Source organism: Macaca fascicularis, chromosome 5, assembly GCF_037993035.2.
Source record: "Macaca fascicularis isolate 582-1 chromosome 5, T2T-MFA8v1.1".
Classification (NCBI taxonomy): Eukaryota; Metazoa; Chordata; class Mammalia; order Primates; family Cercopithecidae; genus Macaca; species Macaca fascicularis.
In genome coordinates this window covers 57,519,701-57,542,934 of record NC_088379.1, presented here as the reverse complement: position 1 = coordinate 57,542,934, position 23,234 = coordinate 57,519,701, and the positions used below count along the sequence as shown (strand labels likewise).

General features: G+C 38.9%; 1 protein-coding gene and 1 non-coding gene across 6 annotated transcripts in view; both read right to left on the bottom strand.

The window, feature by feature from the left end:
* CCDC158 (coiled-coil domain containing 158) overlaps window positions 1-23,234 on the bottom strand; it is a 115,380-nt gene that overhangs the window by 35,040 nt on the left and 57,106 nt on the right. For 4 of the 5 annotated variants that reach the window (XM_074039847.1, XM_074039848.1, XM_074039846.1 and 1 more), the window contains one exon: window positions 21,337-21,572. In XM_074039847.1, the coding sequence (XP_073895948.1) occupies window positions 21,354-21,572 (219 nt within the window). In that variant the 3' untranslated portion in view covers window positions 21,337-21,353. Of the gene's footprint in view, window positions 1-3,550; window positions 3,677-4,242; window positions 4,336-5,622; window positions 5,782-14,655; window positions 14,769-16,671; window positions 16,825-21,336; window positions 21,573-23,234 lie in introns of those variants that run through there. The other variant, XM_045392463.3, reaches the window with a different exon arrangement.
* LOC123573739 (U6 spliceosomal RNA) lies at window positions 15,906-16,011 on the bottom strand. Its single transcript, XR_006698477.1, has one exon. It is a non-coding gene; the product is annotated as a U6 spliceosomal RNA (small nuclear RNA).

Genomic DNA, 23,234 nt, shown 5'->3' with positions numbered 1-23,234 from the left:
CATCATTCTCAGCAAACTAACACAAGAACAGAAAACCAAACCCCACATGTTCTTACTCATAAGTGGGAGTTGAACAATGGAAACACATGGACACAGGAAGGGGAACATTACACACTAGGGCCTGTCCAGGGGTGGGGGTCTAGGGGATGGATAGCATTAGGAGAAATACCTAGTGTAGATGGCAGGTTGATGGGTGCAGCAAACCACCATGGCACATGTATACCTATGTAACAAACCTGCACAATCTGCACATGTATCCCAGAAGTTAAAGTATAATTTTAAAAAATTAAAAAAAGAAAGAAAATTGTCTAGAACCCAAAATTATCCTGTAATTTTTTCACATACAGTGTCCAGACTCAGTTATTTAAAGAGGAAGCAGAGACCAAACAACAACGTGACTAGAAACCAAGGGAAAAAATCGACACAGGCTCAGAGGGGATTCAAATAATATAATCATCATGTGCCAATTTTTAAAACAGCTATTTTCTTACTCTGGGTTGTTATAGGGAAGTATCTTAGACTGGGTAATTTATAAACAACAGAAGTTTATTGTTCACAGTTCAGGCTGGGAAGTGCAAGATCAAGATGCCAGCAAATTCAGCATTTGGTGAGGAGCTCTTCCTCATAGATGGCACCTTCTATGTGTCCTCACATGGGAGAAGGGGCAAACAAGCTCTCTCAAGCCTCTTTCATAAAAGGGCACTAATGCCAGGCATGGTGGCTCACGCCTGTAATCCCAGCACTTTGGGAGGCCGAAGTAGGTGGATCACGACGTCGGGAAATCGAGACCATCCTGGCTAACATGGTGAAACCCCATCTCTACTAAAAAAAAAAAAAAAAAAAAATTAGCCGGGTGAGGTGGCAGGCGCCTGTAGTCCCAGCTGCTCAGGAGGCTGAGACAGGAGAATGGCATGAACCCAGAAGGCGAAGCTTGCAGTGAGCCGAGATCGCACCACTGCACTACAGCCTGGGCAACAGAGCGATACTTTGTCTCAAAAAAAAAAAAAAAAAAAAAAAAAAAAGCACTAATACCATTTGTGAGGGCAAAGCCCTTATGACCCAATCACCTCCCACAGGTTCCACTTTGGGGTTTAGGTTTCAACATATGAATCTATGGGAAAACACAAACATTTGGACCATAATATATACTTAACAATACAAAAAAGTAAAAGATAATACTGAGAATTTCTGTAAAGATCTTGTTAAAAAACATTAATTAAATGGAAATCTAGTACTAAATACCACAATTTCTAAAACGAAGAACTTAATTGATGGGTTTAATACATTAGACTCAGGTGAAGGGAGAATTAATTATCTGGAAAATAGGCCAGAAAAGCACAGAGACAAAAGGATGGGCAAAAGTGAAAAGAATATAAAGATGTATAAGGTATGATGAAAAAACAATTAATACATGTGATTAGAGTCCCAGAGGGAAAAAAGAAAGTAGAGAAAACAAACTGAGTAGATAAGTGATGAAAATTTTCTCAAATTGATGGAGATTTCAATCCATGCATCAGGAAGACCACTACCCTTAAGCAAGATAGATACAAAGACCAGCACATCTAGGCACATGATAGGCAAACTGTTATACACCAAAACAAAGAGAAAATCTTGAAAACAGTCAGAGAAAAAACTACCTCCAAAATAGCAACAAGATTTACAATCGACTTATCAGTGGAAATAATGGAAACCTGAAGACAATGTTCTACAGTGAATTCATTCATCCATGAGATAAATATTTACTGAATATATGCTAGACACTGTTATAGGTACTTGGCAAACATCAGTGAACAAAACAAAGAATGAATGTTACTTTTATTGTGTAAAATTATATAATAAACATTTTTAAGAGAAGGAATTAATTGTATAAAGCATGTCTGACAGTACATTTTTAAAATCTAGTTCATGTTTGCTGTTAGAATTATTATTTAAAAACTTAAGTTGAGGACAAGAGCAGTGGCCCCCACCTGTAATCCCAGCACTTTGGGAAGCCAAGGTGGGAGGATTGCTTGAGTCCAGGAGTTTGAGATAAGCCTGGGCAACATGGTGAAACTCTGTCTCTATAAGAAATACAAAAATTAGCCAGAAGTGGTGGCATGCACCTGTAGTCCCAGCTACTAGGGAGGCTAAGGTAGGAGGATTGCTTGAGCCTGGCTGGTTCAAGCTGCAGTGAGCATGATTGCACCATTGCACTCCAGCCTGAGAGACAGAGCAAGACTCTGTCTCAGGAAAAAATAAATAAATAAACAAATAAATATTTAAGTTAAAATTTAAAGTTAAACAAGCTAATGACTAGTACTTTTTCAGTGATGGATGACATTCTTTATAATCAAGCACAATCTATATATTAAGCTGCTAGGAAAAATCTAATAGATTTTGGGTAATTAAAAATCACAGAATTTCATAGCTAATCTTTCTTGGTGACCCTAGAGGTCATCTTGTCCAGACTACTCATTAGAGAGGAAAAGATCAAGGTGCAATGTGTTTAACTGACTTGCCCAAGGTCACACAAAGAGTTAAAAATATGGTTCCAGTGACTCCTGGTCAAATGTTCTTTGTTGTTGTTTGATTTGCAAAATTATTTTTGGAAAGGGGAGGGTAATTTAATTTTTATCAATGGAACATGTACATATTTTAAAAAATAAAATGATTTCATAACACTTAAAAAGCAGCAGTCTCCTACCCTTGCCCTGCATAGCTCTGAATTCCAGTCTCCAGAGAGAAACATGCTTAACTTCTAACACTAATATTATTAGTCTATTGTTTGATAGACTACTCTTTGTTGTATGATAGCTTATTTTTCAGTGCACACATCATAAGTGTGTGAGAGGACTCCATTTTAGTCATTTAAACAGTACACAATTTTCATTTAAATAGTACAGGTGAAACAACAGATTACTGGTGATCCTGTTGCTATATGTAAGATAGGACTTTTAACTAATTTAATTGATTTTCATGTGTGATTTATGGTATGTCTTATTTCTTTACAGTTGAATACTGGTTGCAAGGGATTTGTGATTTCATAAATACATATCTTCAGAGAAGACAAGGCTTGAATTTTACATTGCACATATTTTTTATAAGCATTAAAAGTATAAAAGGTTAAACTAAAAAATTTCCAAAGTTTCTAATATTTTAATTAAAGGGAATAAAAGTGTCTTATAATTAATAAAACTGTTATAAATAAGTTAACAAAGAAACTACATAGAGCAAATAATTTTCATTTTGGTAGAATATTAAATATACTACCAACTTGCCTTTGCCTTTTGAAGTGATGTTTATTTTAGCCATCTCACTATTTGCTTTGTAATCTGGAAATTCTTGTGATGGAAACAGCCAAAGAATTGAAGATAAGAAAACACCAAATAGTGAAGAAAATATTTTTATTCACCTGGACTCCATTGAATTTATAGGAAAACATATAAATCTAAAATCTAGTAATTGAAAATGCTATGGATATAGAGAGATTATTTTTAGTGTAATTCTTTCTAATTTAAAATTACTTACATATATGTCATTTGCAAAATGGATCATAAGACTGGTTACTTACATGAGACAAGAAGCTGGCTGTAGACTGGGAAGATGGTACATTAGAATGAGAACGAGTAACAGATGCTGGCTGGAGAAGGCGTGGTTTCAATGAAGAATTTGAGGTGTATCCAGGGCCCTGAAGTTCCTGGAAAACAATATAGAGGTGAGCAAAATAACTGCCAGCCTACAATTATAAAGAATTGTGAAATCGAAATGTATTTTTTGATTTCACAGACAAAATCCATCATTGAGATTTAAAAATATGTCTGTAGCTTTAAACTATACTTCTTAAAATAGACATATATTTCAGTTTAAAATGTACGATTTTAAAAAAACGTGTTTTGTCATGTAGATTACATCACTTTTGCTATTCCCCAAACAAGCAAATGTATTTGCACTTAGGGTTTTGTACTCGCTTGACTCCTGGGCATGGAAAACTCTTGCTTTGGGTATTCCCATGCAGGTACTAGTAAACTTGTTTGTATTTCACTCACTTATTTTAAACTAAGGATAGTGGTGCTTCTATCTGTTACGATATATGAAAAGGATAGGTATAGTATATAACAATGCACAGAGCTTATCATTGCTATTAATAGTATCAAGTAATGTTGAAATATACTTGAATGTGTATCTATGGTACACAAGAGAATATAAAAGCATATCAAAGAAAGGCATTATTTTTGCTTAAACTACTATTTATGATGACCTTACTTTTATATCCAAAGTGTGTTGAAGTTTTAAGCGCACTGATTCTTGCTCCTGACGCTGTATTATATCTTGACATTCTGCAAACTGCAAAGATGCCTACAAAGGAGCAATCATAAATGGCTTATCTTCCATTCTTTATGCACTTATATTTTATTAACCTATAAATGCAGAGCTGCCATCTCTTCAAGAAATCTTCCTGCCCTTCCACCAAACTATATTACAATGATCTATTTATCTGTTTAATTCAGTGAACTGTGAGCAACTGGAGGCCACGTTTTTATCCTCTATACCCCTAGCAAATACATAGCTTTTAGTATGTGAAGGGCAAACAATGAATGAACTAAGGATGGAATGAGCAAACAGCTTTACCAAAGTATAAAAATTTATATTAAAATAACCACAACTGGCTGGGCATGGTGGCTCACGCCTGTAATCCCAGCACTTTGGGAGGCCGAGGCAGGCAGATCTTGAGGTCAGGAGATCGAGACCATCCTGGCTAACACAGTGAAACCGCGTCTCTACTAAAAATACAAAAATTAGCTGGGCATGGTGGCGCACACCTGTAGTCCCAGCTACTTGGGAGGCTGAGGCAGGAGAATCATTTGAACCTGGGAGGCAGAGGTTGCAGTGAGCTGAGATCGTGCCACTGCACTCCATCCTGGTGACAGAGCAAGACTCTGTCTCAAAATAAAATAAAATAAAATAACCACAACTGAAATTTACAGAGTCAATATAGCATGTTTTAAGAAACGAAGGTAGCAGAGGTGAGATCGCAAATTGTTGTATCTAACCATAAAGGCACTGCTTTCTTAGCAATCAAGGATGGTTTTGAAACAATTTTAGGCTTCCAGACTTTCCAGGTGACAGGAAGAGATATTTATTTTTCTACAATAAATGGCAATGAAAAACAGTATCACTGATCCTTCTCATTCTTTAAGCTATGTTTTCTATATGTACTTTCTGGACTCCACGAAGTGCCAGCCATTAGCATTACTTTATCATTTTATTGACATTATTAAGAGACTGTCTTCTACCAAGTGCCCAAGTCACTTTTTGGTGGTAAGTCAGGTGCTCATGGAGACATTTTTACTTATTCAGGTCACTAAGAGTATCAGGAACATCGTAACATCTTTGATCTTACTGCCCTGTGACTATGTTAGCCTGAAAAAGAAAACCTGGCAAAAAGTATGCATTATGACTACATTTTAAAATTCAGAAATGCCTTCTCTATAGGATAGGTATTTCCTCTGTGCTAGGTGATTGGGATACAACACAAATTGATACATTCAGTTCCTGTCTACACAGAGCTTTTGTTCAGAACAATTCTATTTGGTTAATAACTATTTAGTTGATAATTACTTTATATGTTTAGTTAATAATTACCTTATCCAGAGCAACTTCCATATTAGTAACCTTTTCTTTCAAACGGCGTTCCTGGGATCGTAGAACTTCCAACTCCCCAGCCATCTTGTTTTTTTCTGTGGCAACAGTACTCAATTCCTGACTGAGTTTACTCTTCTCTTCTTTCAGAAAATGTTTCTCCTACAATTATATGAGAGAAAAATATCAGAAATCACCTGCTGATGTAGATGCTAAAAGGTAACAGAAATATAAAATTTTTGTTTAAGGGACCCAGAACTAGATAAGTTTAATTTATATGCCATTTAATTGCTTCTGAGTTGTGGTTGGGAGCTGATGGGAGTATGTTATTATGTACTCTCTCCTATTTTAATCATTGCTGGTATTATTACTTCTTTCTAGTCTTAATACATCTTTGATAAAATCTACAAAATATGAAATAACTATATTGTCCTAAAAAGACAGTGTTTTAGTGAATTGGGATCAAATAATTGTATATCAAATTTTACTAAAATTTATTTTAAACAACAGAGATTTTCAAAATATGCATTACTTGAAAGTTTTATGGATTTCTATTTTGTTTCAAGGTTGAATATTCATTTCACAAATGCCTACTGCAGACCCTGTGACAGAAAAACAAATGAGATATATAGTTCCTGCCCGCAAGTCACTTAACAGCCCAATGATGACAGTGAGCTTACTGATCTAATAGTCTCTGCTATTAAACAACATTTCATTAAAATTAGTTCATCCCTCCAAAAAAGCACCATGGAATATGTATACAAAAATAATAAATGCATAGTTGTCAAGTTAAAATACAGACATCAGTTCGTTGAGTCTACATTTCTTTAAATATGTATTTTTTCATAGCGAAAAACGTTTATTGTAAATAAGGTAGAAGGTGTTGCTACTGTAAAATGCAAAAAAGTTTTCCTTTTCTGATTAGATTAGGCAGAAAAGGCTTCAGAAGGAAAGGGGGATTAATTGTATAGGCTTTCTCCTTTTCGTTTGGAGGGAATATCATAGAGCTATGATGAATATTTTCTTTTCAGCAGGGCAGGCATCTTTGTTGACAGCAGGCAGTAACCTCTTAAAGCTGTAAGTGCTATCAGGAAGGATAAGCACTACTTTAGGTTCCCAAAGGCCAAAAAAAAAAAAAAGGAGAAAGAAAAAAATGAATTCAGGATAAGAGAAAGGAAGGCAAGAAAAAATTGGAAAGAAGAAATAAAGAAAGAAGAAATAAGTCTACATGATAAGGGGTATGCACAAATGTAGGTTTATACTTGTTAATATTCAGTTGCAAATACTCTGAAGTATTTTGATACCTCATCATGGATAGTAAATTAGCAATTACTTTGGTTGCACTTATTTTCTACTTGTTATTTACTTTCTCACCTCTGGTCTGTTCTGTTATAAATCTTCTTCCAAAACACACACTTTTTCCAAAGTAATGGATATACCAGGGAACATTTGAGTATTAGGCAAATTTCATGGTTGCTTATTCGTGAATGAGTCTCATTCATGAGAAACACTAGGTCAATGCAGAAAACTCAACCTAGCTAAATACAGCTGCATAGGAATACACAAGAAGCATACATGCACACCAACACCCACCTACCAGCTACCTCAGTTTTACCATGTGTTATGAACCACATCCATGCACATGCAATGTTACAGGAAACTCTCCTTCTACTCCTCCACAATAACATACAAGCTGCATATACACTTAAGAAAACTTCTGGTCATTTTTAAGACAAAGAGCTATACTTATTGTTGTATTTATATATTTCTTAACAATTTAGTATGTGTAAAACTGCTATTGTTTTTATTAGGTTCCTATTTTTTTATGCATCACAAATGAAATTTGTTAGTGTGGTGCTCCTGATCCCATTGTTCCCATAAGCCCTGTGGTTTTTATTACACAATTTTGCATAGCACAACGATTTTAGAAACATGTATGTCACATTATAATGGAACTCACTGTATTTTGTTTATAATCATTTCTTGCCTCTACCAAGAATGTTCTTTTTCCCATTTCCCACGTTTTGTTTTGTTTTGTTTGAATTGTGTCGTTCTTTTATCCAATAAAGAGAATATTCAATACATGGAATGGTTATTACATAAACATTGTGTGCCCAGATTTGAACTAGAATCCATGGAATCTGACAGTGTCTCATATTTACTTTATTTTGCATTTTAATAATTAAGCAGCTAGCAATGTTAACAAATTTTCATATGTATATTGATATATTTGTATTTCTTCTTTTATAAACTTTCCATTCATGTTTTTTGATCATTTGCATTATTAGTCTCTTTTTAAATTGATTTTTAAGGCCAAATCAAATGCTGATTTGATCCTGATTCAAGTATAAGAATATTCTGAGAGCTTTAAAATATTATAAAAGTGTTGATTCTGGTTGGTTCTGATTTGAACTGATTCACTAATTGTTTTATTCATCCACTTAGCCACCATTCATCAGGCTTCTATTACATGTTCAAACTCAAACATTCTCATAGGCACTGGGAGATATAACAATAAGCTGCTGTTTCTACAGTCAAGTTGATCACAGACCTGTAGCAGAGAAAAATAATGAGACAAGCAATTGTAGACAGGATCATTTTGCCACTAAACAAATGTAGATTTTTTTTTTCTATTTGGCATTCATTAACTTGCCTTTCCTAGTAAATAATGCTTTCCTTTATTTTTATTTTTTATTTTTTTATATGTTAAGTTCTAGGGTACATGTGCACAATGTGCAGGTTTGTTACGTATGTATACATGTGCCATGTTGATGTGCTGCACCCATTAACTCGTCATTTACATTAGGTATATCTCCTAATGCTATCCCTCCCCCCTCCCCCCTCCCCACAATACGACCTGGTGTGTGATGTTCTCCTTCCTGTGTTCAAGTGATCTCATTGTTCAATTCCCACCTATGAGTGAGAACATGCGGTATTTGGTTTTCTGTTCTTGCGATAGTTTGCTGAGAATAATGGCTTCCAGCTGCATCCATGTCTCTACAAAGCACACAAACTCACCCTTTTTTATGGCTGCATAGTATTCCATAGTATATGTGCCACATTTTCTTCATCCAGTCTGTCACTGATGGACATTTGGGTTGATTCCAAGTCTTTGCTATTGTGAATAGTGCCGCAATAAACATACGTGTGCATGTGTCTTTATAGCAGCATGACTTATAATCCTTTGGGTATATCTCCAGTAATGGGATGGCTGGGTCAAATGGTATTTCTAGTTCTAGATCCTTGAAGAATTACCACACTGTTTTCCACAATGGTTGAACTAGTTTACAGCCCCACCAACAGTGTAAGAGTGTTCCTATTTCTCCACATCCTCTCCAGCACCTGTTGTTCCCTGATTTTTTAATGATTGTCATTCTAACTGGTGTGAGATGGTATCTCATTGTGGTTTTGATTTGCATTTCTCTGATGGCAAGTGATGAGGAGCATTTTTTCATGTGTCTGTTGGCTGTATGAATGTCTTCTTTTGAGAAGTGTCTGTTCATATCCTTTGCCCACTTTTTGATGGGGTTGTTTGTTTTTTTCTTGTAAATTTGATTGAGTTCTTTGTAGGTTCTGGATATTAGCCCTTTGTCAGATGAGTAGATTGCAAAAATGTTCTCCCATTCTGTAGGTTGCCTGTTCACTCTGATGGTAGTTTCTTTTCCTGTGCAGAAGCTCTTTGGTTTAATTAGATCCCATTTGTCAATTTTGGCTTTTGTTGCCGTTGCTTTTGGTGTTTTAGACATGAAGTCCTTGCCCATGCCTATGTCCTGAATAGTATTACCTAGGTTTTCTTCTAGGGTTTTTATGGTTTTAGGTCTAATATTTAAGTCTCTAATCCATCTTGAATTAATTTTCGCATAAGGAGTAAGGAAAGGATCCAGTTTCAGCTTTCTACTTATGGCTAACCAATTTTCCCAGCACCACTTATTAAATAGGGAATCCTTTCCCCATTTCTTGTTTTTGTCAGGCTTGTCAAAGATCAGATGGCTGTAGATGTGTGGTATTATTTCTGAGGGCTCTGTTCTGTTCCATTGGTCTATATCGCTGTTTTGGTACCAGTACCATGCTGTTTTGGTTACTGTAGCCTTGTAGTATAGTTTGAAGTCAGGTGGCGTGATGCCTCCAGCTTGGTTCTTTTGACTTAGGATTGTCTTGGCAATGCGGGGTCTTTTTTGGTTCCATATGAACTTTAAAGCAGTTTTTTCCAATTCTGTGAAGAAACTCATTGGTAGCTTAATGGGGATGGCATTGAATCTATAAATGACCTTGGGCAGTATGGCCATTTTCACAATATTGATTCTTCCTATCCATGAGCATGGAATATTCTTCCATTTGTTTGTGTCCTCTTTTGTTTCACTGAGCAGTGGTTTGCAGTTCTCCTTGAAGAGGTCCTTTACATCCCTTGTAAGTTAGATTCCTAGGTATTTTATTCTCTTTGAAGCAATTGTGAATGGGAGTTCATTCATGATTTGGCTCTCTGTTTGTCTGTTACTGGTGTATAAGAATGCTTGTGATTTTTGCACATTGATTTTATATCCTGAGACTCTGCTGAAGTTGCTTATCAGCTTAAGGAGATTTTGGGCTGAGACAATGGGGTTTTCTAAATATACAATCATGTCATCTGCAAAGAGGGACAATTTGATTTCTTCTTTTCCTAACTGAATACTCTTGATTTCTTTCTCTTGCCTGATTGCCCTAGCCAGAACTTCCAACACTATGTTGAATAGGAGTGGTGAGAGAGGGCATCCCTGTTTTGTGCCAGTTTTTAAAGGGAATGCTTCCAGTTTTTGCCCATTCAGTATGATATTGGCTATGGATTTGTCATAAATAGCTCTTATTATTTTGAGATACGTTCCATCAATACCGAATTTATTGAGAGGTTTTAGCATGAAGGGCTGTTGAATTTTGTCAAAGGCCTTTTCTGCATCTATTGAGATAATCATGTGGTTTTTGTCTTTGGTTCTGTTTATATGCTGGATTATGTTTATTGAGTAGCATATGTTGAACCAGCCTTGCATCCCAGGGATGAAGCCCATTTGATCATGGTGGATAACCTTTTTGATGTGCTGCTGGATTCAGTTTGCCAGTATTTTATTGAGGATTTTTGCATCGATGTTCATCAGGGATATTGGTCTAAAATTCTCTTTTTTTGTTGTATCTCTGCCAGGCTTTCGTATCAGGATGATGTTGGCCTTGTAAAATGAGTTAGGGAGGATTCCCTCTTTTTCTATTGATTGGAATAATTTCAGAAGGAATGGTATCAACACCTCCTTGTACCTCTGGTAGAATTCGCCTGTGAATCTGTCTGGTCCTGGACTTTTTTTGGTTGGTAGGCTATTAATTATTGCCTCAATTTCAGAGCCTGCTATTGGTCTATTCAGGGATTCAACTGCTTCCTGGTTTAGTCTTGGGAGAGTGTAAGTGTCCAGGAAATTATCCATTTCTCCTAGGTTTTCTAGTTTATTTGCATAGAGGTGTTTACAGTATTCTCTGATGGTAGTTTGTATTTCTGTGGGGTTGGTGGTGATATCCCCTTTATTATTTTTTATTGTATCTATTTGATTCTTCTCTCTTTTTTTTTCTTTATTAGTCTTGCTAGAAGTCTATCAATTTTGTTGATGTTTTCAAAAAACCAGCTCCTGGATTCATTGATTTTTTGGAGGGTTTTTTGTGTCTCCGTCTCCTTCAGTTCTGCTCTGATCTTAGTTATTTCTTGCCTTCTGCTAGCTTTTGAATGTGTTTGCTCTTGCTTCTCTAGTTCTTTTAATTGTGATGTTAGGGTGTCAATTTTAGATCTTTCCTGCTTTCTCTTGTGGGCATTTAGTGCTATAGATTTCCCTCTACACACTGCTTTAAAAGTGTCCCAGAGATTCTGGTATGTTGTATCTTTGTTCTCATTGGTTTCAAAGAACATCTTTATTTCTGCCTTCATTTCATTATGTACCCAGTAGTCATTCAGGGGCAGGTTGCTCAGTTTCCATGTAGTTGAGTGGTTTTGATTGAGTTTCTTAGTCCTGAGTTCTAGTTTGATTGCACTGTGGTCTGAGAGACAGTTTGTTATAATTTCTGTTCTTTTACATTTGCTGAGGAGTGCTTTACTTCCAACTACGTGGTCAATTTTGGAATAAGTGTGATGTGGTGCTGAGAAGAATGTATATTCTGTTGTTTTGGGGTGGAGAGTTCTGTAGACGTCTATTAGGTCCACTTGGTGCAGAGTTGTGTTCAATTCCTGGATATCCTTGTTAACTTTCTGTCTCGATCTGTCTAATGTTGACAGTGGGGTGTTAAAGTCTCCCATTATTATTGTACGGGAGTCTACGTCTCTTTGTAAGTCTCTAAGGACATGCTTTATGAATCTGGGTGCTCCTGTATTGGGTCCATATATATTTAGGATAGTTAGCTCTTTCTGATGAATTGATCCCTTTACCATTATGTAATGGTCTTCTTTGTCTCTCGATCTTTGATGGTTTAAAGTCTGTTTTATCAGAGACTAGGATTGCAACCCCTGCTTTTTTTTTTTTGTTTTCCATTTGCTTGGTAGATCTTCCTCCATCCCTTTATTTTGAGCTGATGTGTGTCTCTGCATGTGAGATGTGTCTCCTGAATACAGCAAACTGATGGGTCTTGACTCTTTATCCAATTTGCCAGTCTGTGTCTTTTAATTGGACCATTTAGTCCATTTACATTTAAGCTTAATATTGTTACGTGTGAACTTAATGCTGTCATTATGACATTAGCTGGTTATTTTGCTAGTTAGTTGATGCATTTTCTTCCTAGCATTGCTGGACTTTACATTTTGGCATGTTTTTGCAATGGCTGGTACCTGCTGTTCCTTTCCATGTTTAGTGCTTCCTTCAGGATCTCTTGTAGGGCAGGCCTGGTGGTGACAAAATCTCTAAGCATTTGCTTATCTGTAAAGGATTTTATTTCTCCTTCACTTATGAAACTTAGTTTGGCTGGATATGAAATTCTGGGTTGAAAATTCTTGTCTTTAATAATGTTGAATATTGGCCCCCACTCTCTTCTGGCTTGGAGAGTTTCTACCGAGAGATCTGCTGTTAGTCTGATGGGCCTCCCTTTGTGGGTAACCCGACCTTTCTCTCTGGCTGCCCTTAACATTTTTTCCTTCATTTCAACTTTGGTGAATCTGACAGTTATGTGTCTTGGAGTTGCTCTTCTCGAGGAGTATCTTTATGGTGTTCTCCGTATTTCCTGAATTTGAATGCTGACCTGCCTTACTAGGTTGGGGAAGTTCTCCTGGATGATATCCTGCAGAATGTTTTCCAACTTGGTTCCATTTTCCCCGTCACTTTCAGGCACACCAATCAGATGTAGATTTGGTCTTTTCACATAATCCCATATTTCTTGGAGGCTTTGTTCATTTTTTTTCTCTTTTTTCTCTACGCTTCTCTTCTCGCTTCATTTCATTCATTTGATCTTCAATCTCTGATACTCTTTCTTCCAGTTGATCAAGTCAGTTACTGAAGCTTGTGCATTTGTCACATAGTTCCCGTGTTACGGTTTTCATCTCTATCAGTTTTTTTAAGGACTTCTCTACATTGGTTATTCTACTTATCCATTCGTCAAATCTTTTTTCAAGGTTTTTAGTTTCTTTGCACTGGTTACATAGGTCCTCCTTTAGCTCTGAGAAGTTTGATCGACTGAAGCTTTCTTCTCTCAACTCGTCAAAGTCATTCTCGGTCCAGCTTTGTTCCGTTGCTGGCGATGAGCTGCATTCTTTTGGAGGGGGAGATGCGCTCTGATTTTTTGAACTTCCAGCTTTTCTGCACTGCTTTCCCCCCATCTTTGTGGTTTTATCTGCCTTTTGTCTTTGATGATGCTGACGTACTGATGGGTTTTGGTGTGTTTGTCCTTTCTGTTTGTTAGGTTTCCTTCTAACAGTCAGGACCCTCAGCTGCAGGTCTGTTGGAGTTTGCTTGAGGTTTACTCCAGACCCTGTTTGCCTGGGTATCAGCAGCGGAGGCTGCAGAAGATAGAATATTGCTGAACAGCGAGTGTTGCTGTCTGATTCTTGCTCTGGAAGCTTCGTCTCAGGGATGTACCCAGTTGTGTGAGGTGTGAGATGTCGGTCTGCACCTAGTGGGGGATGTCTCCCAGTTAGGCTACTCAGGGGTCAGGGACCCACTTGAGCAGGCAGTCTGTCCATTCTCAGATCTCAACCTCCGTGCTGGGAGATCCACTGCCCTCTTCAAAGCTGTCGGGCAGGGACGTTTACCTCTGCTGAGGTTTCTGCTACTTTTTGTTTAGCTATGCCCTGTCCCCAGAGGAGGACTGTAGAGAGGCAGGCAGGCCTCCTTGAGCTGTGGTGGGCTCCACCCAATTCGAGCTTCCCAGAGGCTTTGTTTACCTACTTAAGCCTCAGCAACGGCGGGCACCCCTCCCCCAGCCTCGCTGCTGCCTTGCAGTTAGATTTCAGACTGTTGTGCTAGCAATGAGGGAGGCTCCGTGGGTGTGGGACCCTCCGGGCCAGGTGTGGGATATAATCTCCTTGTGTGCCATTTGCTAAGACCCTTGGTAAAGCGCAGTATTAGGGTGGGAGTTACTCCATTTTCCAGGTGTTGTGTGTCTCACTTTCCTTTTGCTAGGAAAAGGAATTCCTTTCCCCCTTGTGCTTCCCACGTGAGGTGATGCCTTGCCCTGCTTCAGCTCTTGCTGGTCAGGCTGCACCCGCGGACCAGCACCAACTGTCCGACACGCCCCAGTGAGATGAACCCAGTACCTCAGTTGAAAATGCAGAAATCACCCGTCTTCTGTGTCGCTCACGCTGGGAGCTGGAGGCTGGAGCTGTTCCTATTTGGCCATCTTGGGCGTGACCCCCCCATGTTTAAAATAGTAGCTGTCTTTCATCATTCTGCTCAAATGCTTTTCTAGGAACTTTTCCCTTGTTCTCTCACCTAGAAATAAGCTTTCCTCTTCCCCTTGCACTTTGCATCTCTGCTTCATCTTATTCTGTCTTGTGGTCTGTCCGTGAGTGAACATGTTGGTTTCCCCATTCTGAGGACAGCGACCCACCTTATTTGCATTTGTCATTGCCTCTTCCAAAAACTGTATCTTGCTCTGAAGGGCATCTATCTGACCTCTTTTGGCTGTGATTTGCTTTTGCATCCCCATTGCCACTTTCATAGCTGGGAAAAAAAAAAGAGGCAAACTATGCCTTAGGTTCTTAAGTTTGAGAGACTATGGTAATTTGATGGTTAAACTTTATGAGAAGGTGACAAGTAAGATCCTCCAAGTTGTCTGGGCAATTTCAAGGAAAAGATCATGGACAAATGTCTTCAGTTTTCATAATATTGGAATATAATAACTTTTAACTACTACTAGAGATTTTTAGCTGGGAAACATACATATAATCATGTTTTACAGGGTTTTTGCCACTGGGATTAATTTCATTGACCATGATACGTTGCCACCTTTCCAGTAATAACAATAACATTGACTAAACTCATACTTACACACGTAGGGAAATTTATAATATATAATACGTGTGTGTGTGTAGATATGGGGGGTGTCACATAAAGAATAACATATATTGTTTTATTACTAAAATGATTTTTCCAGAAACTCATACTTAAAATACTGCATGAGACATCTAGTGTATCTTTTTAAAGGGTCCGTGATATCACAAACCCTCCAATTTTTATTCTCATGATTGTTGTCATGTGCTTGGAACTCACTACCATCTCAGTAGCCAAACTGCCAGCATAAGCATATCTGATTTTTTTTTTCTTATAGTCAGCTGAGGAAAAAGGACTGAAAATGCCACAGCTTAGAGTCCAGTCTGGCTATAATTTAGAGGTTAAAAAGAAAAATGAAAATATACCATTCATTATAAACAAGCCATCAGAATGAAAGGTCTGACTTCTCATTAACAAGATATAGTTCTTCTATCTAAACTGTCAAAACAGGGACTGTATATTGATTTATTAATAGGTTAAAAGTCTGACATCATTTGCTCACCACTTTGAAGAATTATGGGCTGATTAAGTGGATCATGGTTGGCCTTGAAAGGTAATATTCTCAAACAAATTTTTTTTTTATTTAAAGTTGATTTAAAAAATAAAAACAAGAATTTGAATGAGAATACAAGGGTTCTCTAGGTAACTTAATAATTGTAATGTCCCTGGGGTGGTTGTGAAGATGCCCGACAGTAAGACAGGGTTGCTGTCTGGGGAGTAGGGGCAGCAGACCCCAAAAGACCTCTCAAGTGACTTCTCCAAACCCAACGAGTTTATCTGTGTTAACCAGTAAAGGGCCAAACCACACAAAATATGAAACACATCAAGAATTTGTGGTCGTCCTTGCACAGAGACTATGGTAATCTTCTTTATATTGTTCTAATTTTAGTATAAGTGCTGCCAAAGCGAGCACAAAAATAAATCTTCTGATATTAAAAAATATTGAGAAACGGAAAAATGTACACTTTAATTAGATAAATATTAATTCCTATGGTCAGCTAATATGGTCATGTCAACAATTATATGAATAACATGAACTGGAAGATAACCTTTTTATCTCTCTGCATTAGTATGGGCAGCAAGGTAAAAGGGGAATAAGTACAGGTGGTGAGAAGAGTCCCCTCACCTAACAATTCAATTTCCAGGATTCCTTCTAATTTTTATCACAGTGAAGGAATCAAGAACTGCCAACTAGCCACAGACCTACAGTTTATATAATGTACATGTTGAAAAATAAAGGGTTGAATGGAAATTACTGGTAACTTGTATTTATATCCTTAAAAATAATTACTTGACATTAATGGATACTGAGATCTGTTAGAAATTACTGAAATAGCCACAGGAAAGGAAAGATTCAGATAGCTTAGGGATTAAATTAACTCCATGGCAATTTCCCTAAAAACAATTAACTACTGCTACATAATATCCATCATCAATACCTACTATTGTACATTTCTCATATCATTTAGCACTGTGAAGAGGTGGTAGGTAATGTATTTGGGTTTGTGTTTTAACGAATTTAGACCATTAAATTAAAAACAGAAGAAAAAATTTTACATCTAACAGAGCATACCATGACCATCAGATCCTTCCATTGATTTTAATGTATTTCTTGTCTGTTCTAGTTCAGACTGTGCAGATTTTAACTGCATTTTCAGCTTATTTGTAGTCATTTCCATTTCTTCACTTTTGTTTCGGAAATTCCTTTTTAAGACTTCATACTCCTCTATACAATGTGATAATCAATAACAGATGGTTACTTTTTTCTATCCCATTGTTAATTAAGTACATTTTATCTGTAATTAATGATCGCAGAATTTTAGAAATGGAAGATAACTCATTTAATTACATCTTCCTTTGTTACAGAAATGAGATGTACATACACAATTCCAGGGATATGACTCTTTCTTTTTAATCTGCTTGGGTGGATCCTATTCCTCCTTTACCCACTTACTACTCATTGTTTTTTCCCAAACATTGTAATTAGTTTGCAGTTATTTCATCTTAAACCTTCTTCTTGGATGACCATGTCCACTAGAGTAGACTTAACCACCATCTGCTGGTAGATGAATCTCCATGACACTATAAATAACCTGAGGCTGCCATCTGTCTTATCTGACTTATCTCCAGTATCTATGAAAACACCTGGCACAAACTCATCATTTGATATACTAGAATACACACACGCACACACACACACACATTTATTTATATGTATCTACTTCTATGATTAGATTTATATGTAAAAGGATCAAAGCTCCAGCTCCCTTTGTCCAGACATCTCCATGTAGATGTCCTCGTGCTACCTGAAACCAACTGCCTCACAGTGACTACATCTCATCCTCCAGCCCTCAAGCCTGCCTTTCCTTTTGGTTCCCTCTCTCAGTTGCTGAGACTGATTTTCCAATACCACAAACTGAAATCCTGAAACCTACACTTAATCCCTGCAACAACTAAGTCCTGTTGATTTAACCTCCAAAAATATTCTTAATTCTTTCCTTCCATTCTCACTGCCGCTGCCTTAGTTCAAGTCCTCATTCTATTTATCTGGGACTACTGCAAAAATCCTCCTTAACTGCTTGGTCTGCCTTTCTTTTCTCTAATTTACTTACTAACACAGTCCATCTAAAATCTGACAGAAAATCTCCTACTTAATATCCTTTGTGGGCTCCACATTACCCAGCTCTACCTATCTATTCTGCCTTATTTCTTAGCCCTCATTCATTTGTACTTTTGCTCCAGGTAATACTTCTCAGGTCACATTTTGATATTTCATGGCTTCATGCATTTGCCCATAATGTTCTCTCTGCCTGGAATGTCCCCTGCACTTCTTTTTCACCTGCCGAATTCCTTTTCCTCTTTCAAGCCCAGTACAGACGTCACTCCCTACAGGAGGTAAATTCTGTATCCTCTGTGCTATCTTTGTATTCAATAACTTTCATTGTGCCTCACACACTGGTTTATCTAGGTTTATCTCCCCACTAGACTGTGAGCTTCATTGTGGGGTTTCCAAGTTCTATCACAGTGTCTTGCACATAGTAAATGCTCAGTAACTTCTGACTTTATGAAGTACATGATACTTCATACCATACTAATATGGTTTGGCTCTGTGTTCTGACCCAAATCTCATGTCCTATTGCAATTCCCAGTGTTGGAGGAGGGGCCTTGTGGGAGGTGATTGGATCATGGGGAAGGATTTCCCCCTTGCTGTTCTTGTGATAGTGTGTGAGTTCTCATGAGATCTGGTTGTTTGAAAGTGTGTAGCACCTCCCTCTTCGCTCTCTCTCTCTTTCTACTGCTACCATGTGAAGATGTGCTTGCTTCCCCTTCACCTTCCACCATGATTATGTTTTCTGAGACCTACCAGCCATGCTTCCTGTGCAGCCTGCAGAACTGTGAGTCAATTAAACCTCTTTTCTTCACAAATTACTCATTCTCAGGTAGTTCTTTATAGCAATGCAAAAAATGAACTAATACAGAAAATTGGTACCAGAGAAGTAGGATACTGCTCTACAGATACCTGAAAATGTGAAAGTAGCTTTGGAACTGGGTAACAGATACAGGTTGTAACAATTTGGAGAGATCAGAAGAAGACAGGAAGATGTGGGAAAGTTTGGAACTTCCTAGAAGCTTGTTAAATTGTTGTGACCAAAATGCTGACAGTGATATGAACAATGAAGTCCAGGCTGAAGAAGTCTCAGATGGAGATGAGGAACTTATTGGGAACTGAAGTAAAGATCATTCTTGCTATGCTTTAGCAAAGAGATTGGCAGCACTGTGCCCTTGCTCTAGGAATCTATGGAACTTTGAACTTGAGAGAGGTGATTTAGGGTATCTAGCAGAAGAAATTTCTAAGCAGCAAAGTGTTCAAGATGTGGCCTGGCTGCTCCTAAAAGCCTATGCTTATTTGCATTAAAAAAGAAATAACCTGAAGCTAGAACTTATATTTAAAAGGGAAGTAGAGCAAAAAAGTTTGGAAAATTTGCAGCCCAACCATGCAGTTGAAAAGAAAAATCCATTTTCTGGGGAGAAATTCAAGGCTGCAGAAATTTGCATAAGAGGAGCCAAATGTTCACAGCCAAGAAAATGGGGAAAATGCCTCCAGGTCATTTCAGAGACCTTCTCAGAAGCCACTCCCATCACTTGCCTGGAGGCCTAGAAGGGAAAAAATCATTTCGTGGGCCAGATCCAGAGCCCTGCTGCTCCATGCAGTCTTGGGACATGGTGCCCGGCATTTCAGCTGCTCCAATTCCAACTGTGGTTAACAGGGGCCAAGGCCCAGCTCGGGCTGTTGTTTCAGAGAGTGCAAGCCCCAAGCCTTGGCAGCTTCCATGTGGTGTTGGGGCTGTGGGTGTACAGAGGGCAAGAGTTGAGGCTTGGGAGCCTCCATCTAGATTTCAGAGGATATATGTGAATGCCTGGATGTCCAGGCGGAAGTTTGCTGCAGGAGCAGAGCCCTCATGGAGAACCCCTACTAGGGAAGTGCAGAGGGGAAATGTGGGGTTGGGACCCCCACACAAAGCCTGCACTGGAGCACTGCCCAGTGGAGCCATGAGAAGTGGGCCACTGTCCTCCACACCCCAGAATGGTAGATCCATAGATCCACTGACAGCTTTGCACTGTGTGCCTGGAAAAGTCACAGGCACTCAGTGCCAGCCCATGAAAGCAGCCACGGGGGCTGTACCCTGCAGAGTCACAGAGGCAGAGCTGCCCAAGGCTTTGGAAGCCCACCCCTTACATGAGCATGCCCTGAATGTGAGACATGGAGTCAAAGGAGATTATTTTAAAGCTTAGAAATTTAATGACTGCCCTGTAGGGTTTCGGACTTGCATGGGCCCTGTAGCCCCTTTGCTTTGGCCAATTTATCTCTTTTGGAACAGGAACATCTACCCAATACTGGTACTCTCAATATATCTTGGAAGTAACTAACTTGTTTTTTATTTTACAGGCTCATAGGTAGAAAGGATTTGCCTTGTCTCAGATGAGACTTTGGACTTGGACTTTTGAGTTAATGCTGGAATGAGTGAAGACTTTGGGAGACTATTGGGAAGGCGTGATTGTGTTTTGAAATGTAAGAAGGACATGAGATTTGGGAGGGCCCAGGGGCAGAATGATATGGTTTGGCTCGGTGTCCCAACTGAAATCTCATGTCCTGCTATAATTTCCAGTGTTGGAGGAGGGGCCTTGTGGAAAGTGACTGGCTCATGGGGGCAGATTACCCCCTTGCTGTTCTTGTGACAGTGAGTGAGTTCTCATGTGATCTGGTTGTTTCAAAGTGTGTAGCACCTCCCCCTTTGTGTGCTCTCTCTCTCTCTCCTGCTGCCATGTGAATATGTGCTTGCTTCTCCGTCATCTTCCATGATTTTAAGTTTCCTGAGGCCTCCAAACCATGCTTCCTGTACAGCCTGCAGAACTGTGAGTCAATTAAACCTCATTTCTTTATAAATACCCAGTCTGGGCTGAGTGCAGTGGCTCATGCCTTTGGGAGGCCAAGGCAGGTGGATCACGAGGTCAGGAGATGGAGACCATCCTGGTTAACATGGTGAAACCCCATCTCTATTAAAAATACAAAAAATTAGCCAGGGGTGGTGGTGGGCACCTGTTGTCTCAGTTACTCAGGAGGCTGAGGCAGGAGAATGGCATGAACCCGGGAGGCAGAGCTTGCAGTGAGCTGAGATCACACCACTGCACTCCAGCCTGGACGACAGAGCGAGACTCTGTCTCAAAAAAAAAAAAATGAAATAAATTACCCGGTCTGAGGTAGTTCTTTACAGCAATGCAAAAAGGGACTAATACACATACCAATCACAAACTGGAGTGTTTCACAGTTTAACGTAAGGCCATGGATTTTTCCTTTCAATAAATTCACATGTCTATTTTCACAACATGTCACTTAGTAAACCTCTAATCAAGCTATCTGACTCAAAGGACTCAAGGTTTCCACTTTCATAAACACAAAACTGTGCAAACAATGTGATTTATGTGAACATCTGTTTTCCTTTTGGAAGCCTGGACTCTGGATACCTTACACTTCTCTTGGAAATTCAGTACGGAATTTCCAGTATACTGAGGGCTGACTAAAGTTAAGGTCAGTAAGTGTAAGATGTGGAAGCTCTTCATGAGAACTATGAGATTTCATGCTATGAGTAACTTCATGGGGGCAACATAACAATTTATGTTTGTCATGTGAGTGAGACACCCTTCTTTTGCAATTGTGCTAGGGTCTACATTGGCTTCACTGATAAGACTTATTTTTTAGTAGGATTTGCACTGAAGCAACATACCTGAAAGACTGTTTAATTCATTCCTACTTGTTTTCACCTCATTTAATAATTGATCTCTCTCTTGTTTGATGTCCTTCACTGCCCGGAGTCGCTCAGAGCCTGCATTCACCAGCTTCACCTTTTCCAGCTCCAAGTCACTCACTCTGGCCTCAAGCTCCCGGATCTTTGCATCTTTTTTATCTTTTAAAATCTAAATATATGGATAAATACAAATGATAGATATAGAAGTAAAAAATATGTACATGTATAGTTATAATTGATATCTGCTAACACAGTCCTAAAATCTGACAACAGTCTCCTACTTAATATCCTTTTCTGCCCTCTATCTGTATTCCATCTATATTTATTATCTTTTCATTACTTCTCAGGACACTAAATTTGTATTTTATTATAAAGCATCAATAAAAAGTGGGAAAAATATTTCACTTTCTTTTAACCTTAGATGTCAATTCCTAGTATTGCTTGAAACAACCCTTCATTATTCCTATTCTATCTATTCATTCAAAAAATACATATTAAGAACCTTCTTTGTGGCAGGAACTATTTTACATGCAAGAGATATAGAAGCAGGGCTATGACCAGGGTAATGCAAGTGAGGCAGCCAGGTGAGGGCCTCCAACCTGGGCACCTGACTTACCTTACCCTAGTCCTGGCCCTGGATAGCAATAAACAAAACAATGGCTTTGTCTTCATGGCCTCCTCTAGTAAGAAGAGAAGAAAAACAGATATTTAATATGTCAGGTAAGAGGAGTGGCAAGAATAATAATAAAAGCTGGTGAGGGGTACAGAATGAATGCAAGGGAGGGGTTGCTACTCGAGGTAAGCTGGTGTGCAGAAAGAGTTCACACAGCAAGTTTGGGGGCTCTCCTTAGAAAGGCCGGCTTACGAGGTTGGCCCTTGACTGTTATCTGGGAACTTGGATTTTGGGAGGGTTCCCACCACCCTAATAAGAGTGGCTCAGTGTGCCTAAACTGTTTGTGCAAACAATGTGGTTTATGCTGAACCCCTGTTTTCCTTCTGGGAGCCTGGAATCTGGATACCTACCAGGTAGAGGGGCCTATGGGACCAATCTCCAATATAAAAACCCAGGCACTGAGGCTTTAATGAGCTTCTCTGGTTAGCAACACTTGACAGGTGTTGTCACAGTGTCTTACTGGGGCAGGGAGTGGAGTAGGAAGTAAGCATGTCCTGCATAACTCTACTAGTAGAGGGCTCTTGGAAGCTCAGCCTGGCCTTATCTGGATTTTGCCCCATGTGCCTTTTCATTTTGCTGATTTTGCTTTGTATCCTTTCACTGTAATAAATCCTAGCCTTGTGTATGATTATATGCTGAGTCTGGCGAGTTCTCCTAGGGAATCATCAAATCTGGGGTCAGTCTTGGTTGTGTATGATTATACGCTGAGTCTGGCGAGTCCTCCTAGGGAATCATCAAATCTGGGGTCAGTCTTGGGGACCCTGCCACAGTTGGCAAGGAAAGGCCTCTCTCATGACATAACATCTAAGCAGATGCTCAAGGAGCATAAGGACAAGCCACATGGACAGTCTGGGAAGAGCTCTGGGGTGAGTAGGAGATGAAGTCAGAGAGGGACCAAGGGAAAGAACAGGTTGCTTAGAGGCAATGCAAGAACTTGAGCATTCATTGTGAGTCAAGAAGTCATTGGACAGTTTTGAGTATGAGAGTGATGTAGTGTAACGATTTAAAAATACAACTCTGGCTCTAGTATGAAGGAAAACAGTGGTTGGTGTGGGGGTAGGGGGAGAAGCATGCAGACCAGTGAGAAGGCAACTGGAAGACCAAACAAGAGAGGTGAGAGCTTAGACGGGGGTGGTTTGTGGTGGTGAAAGTATCTGG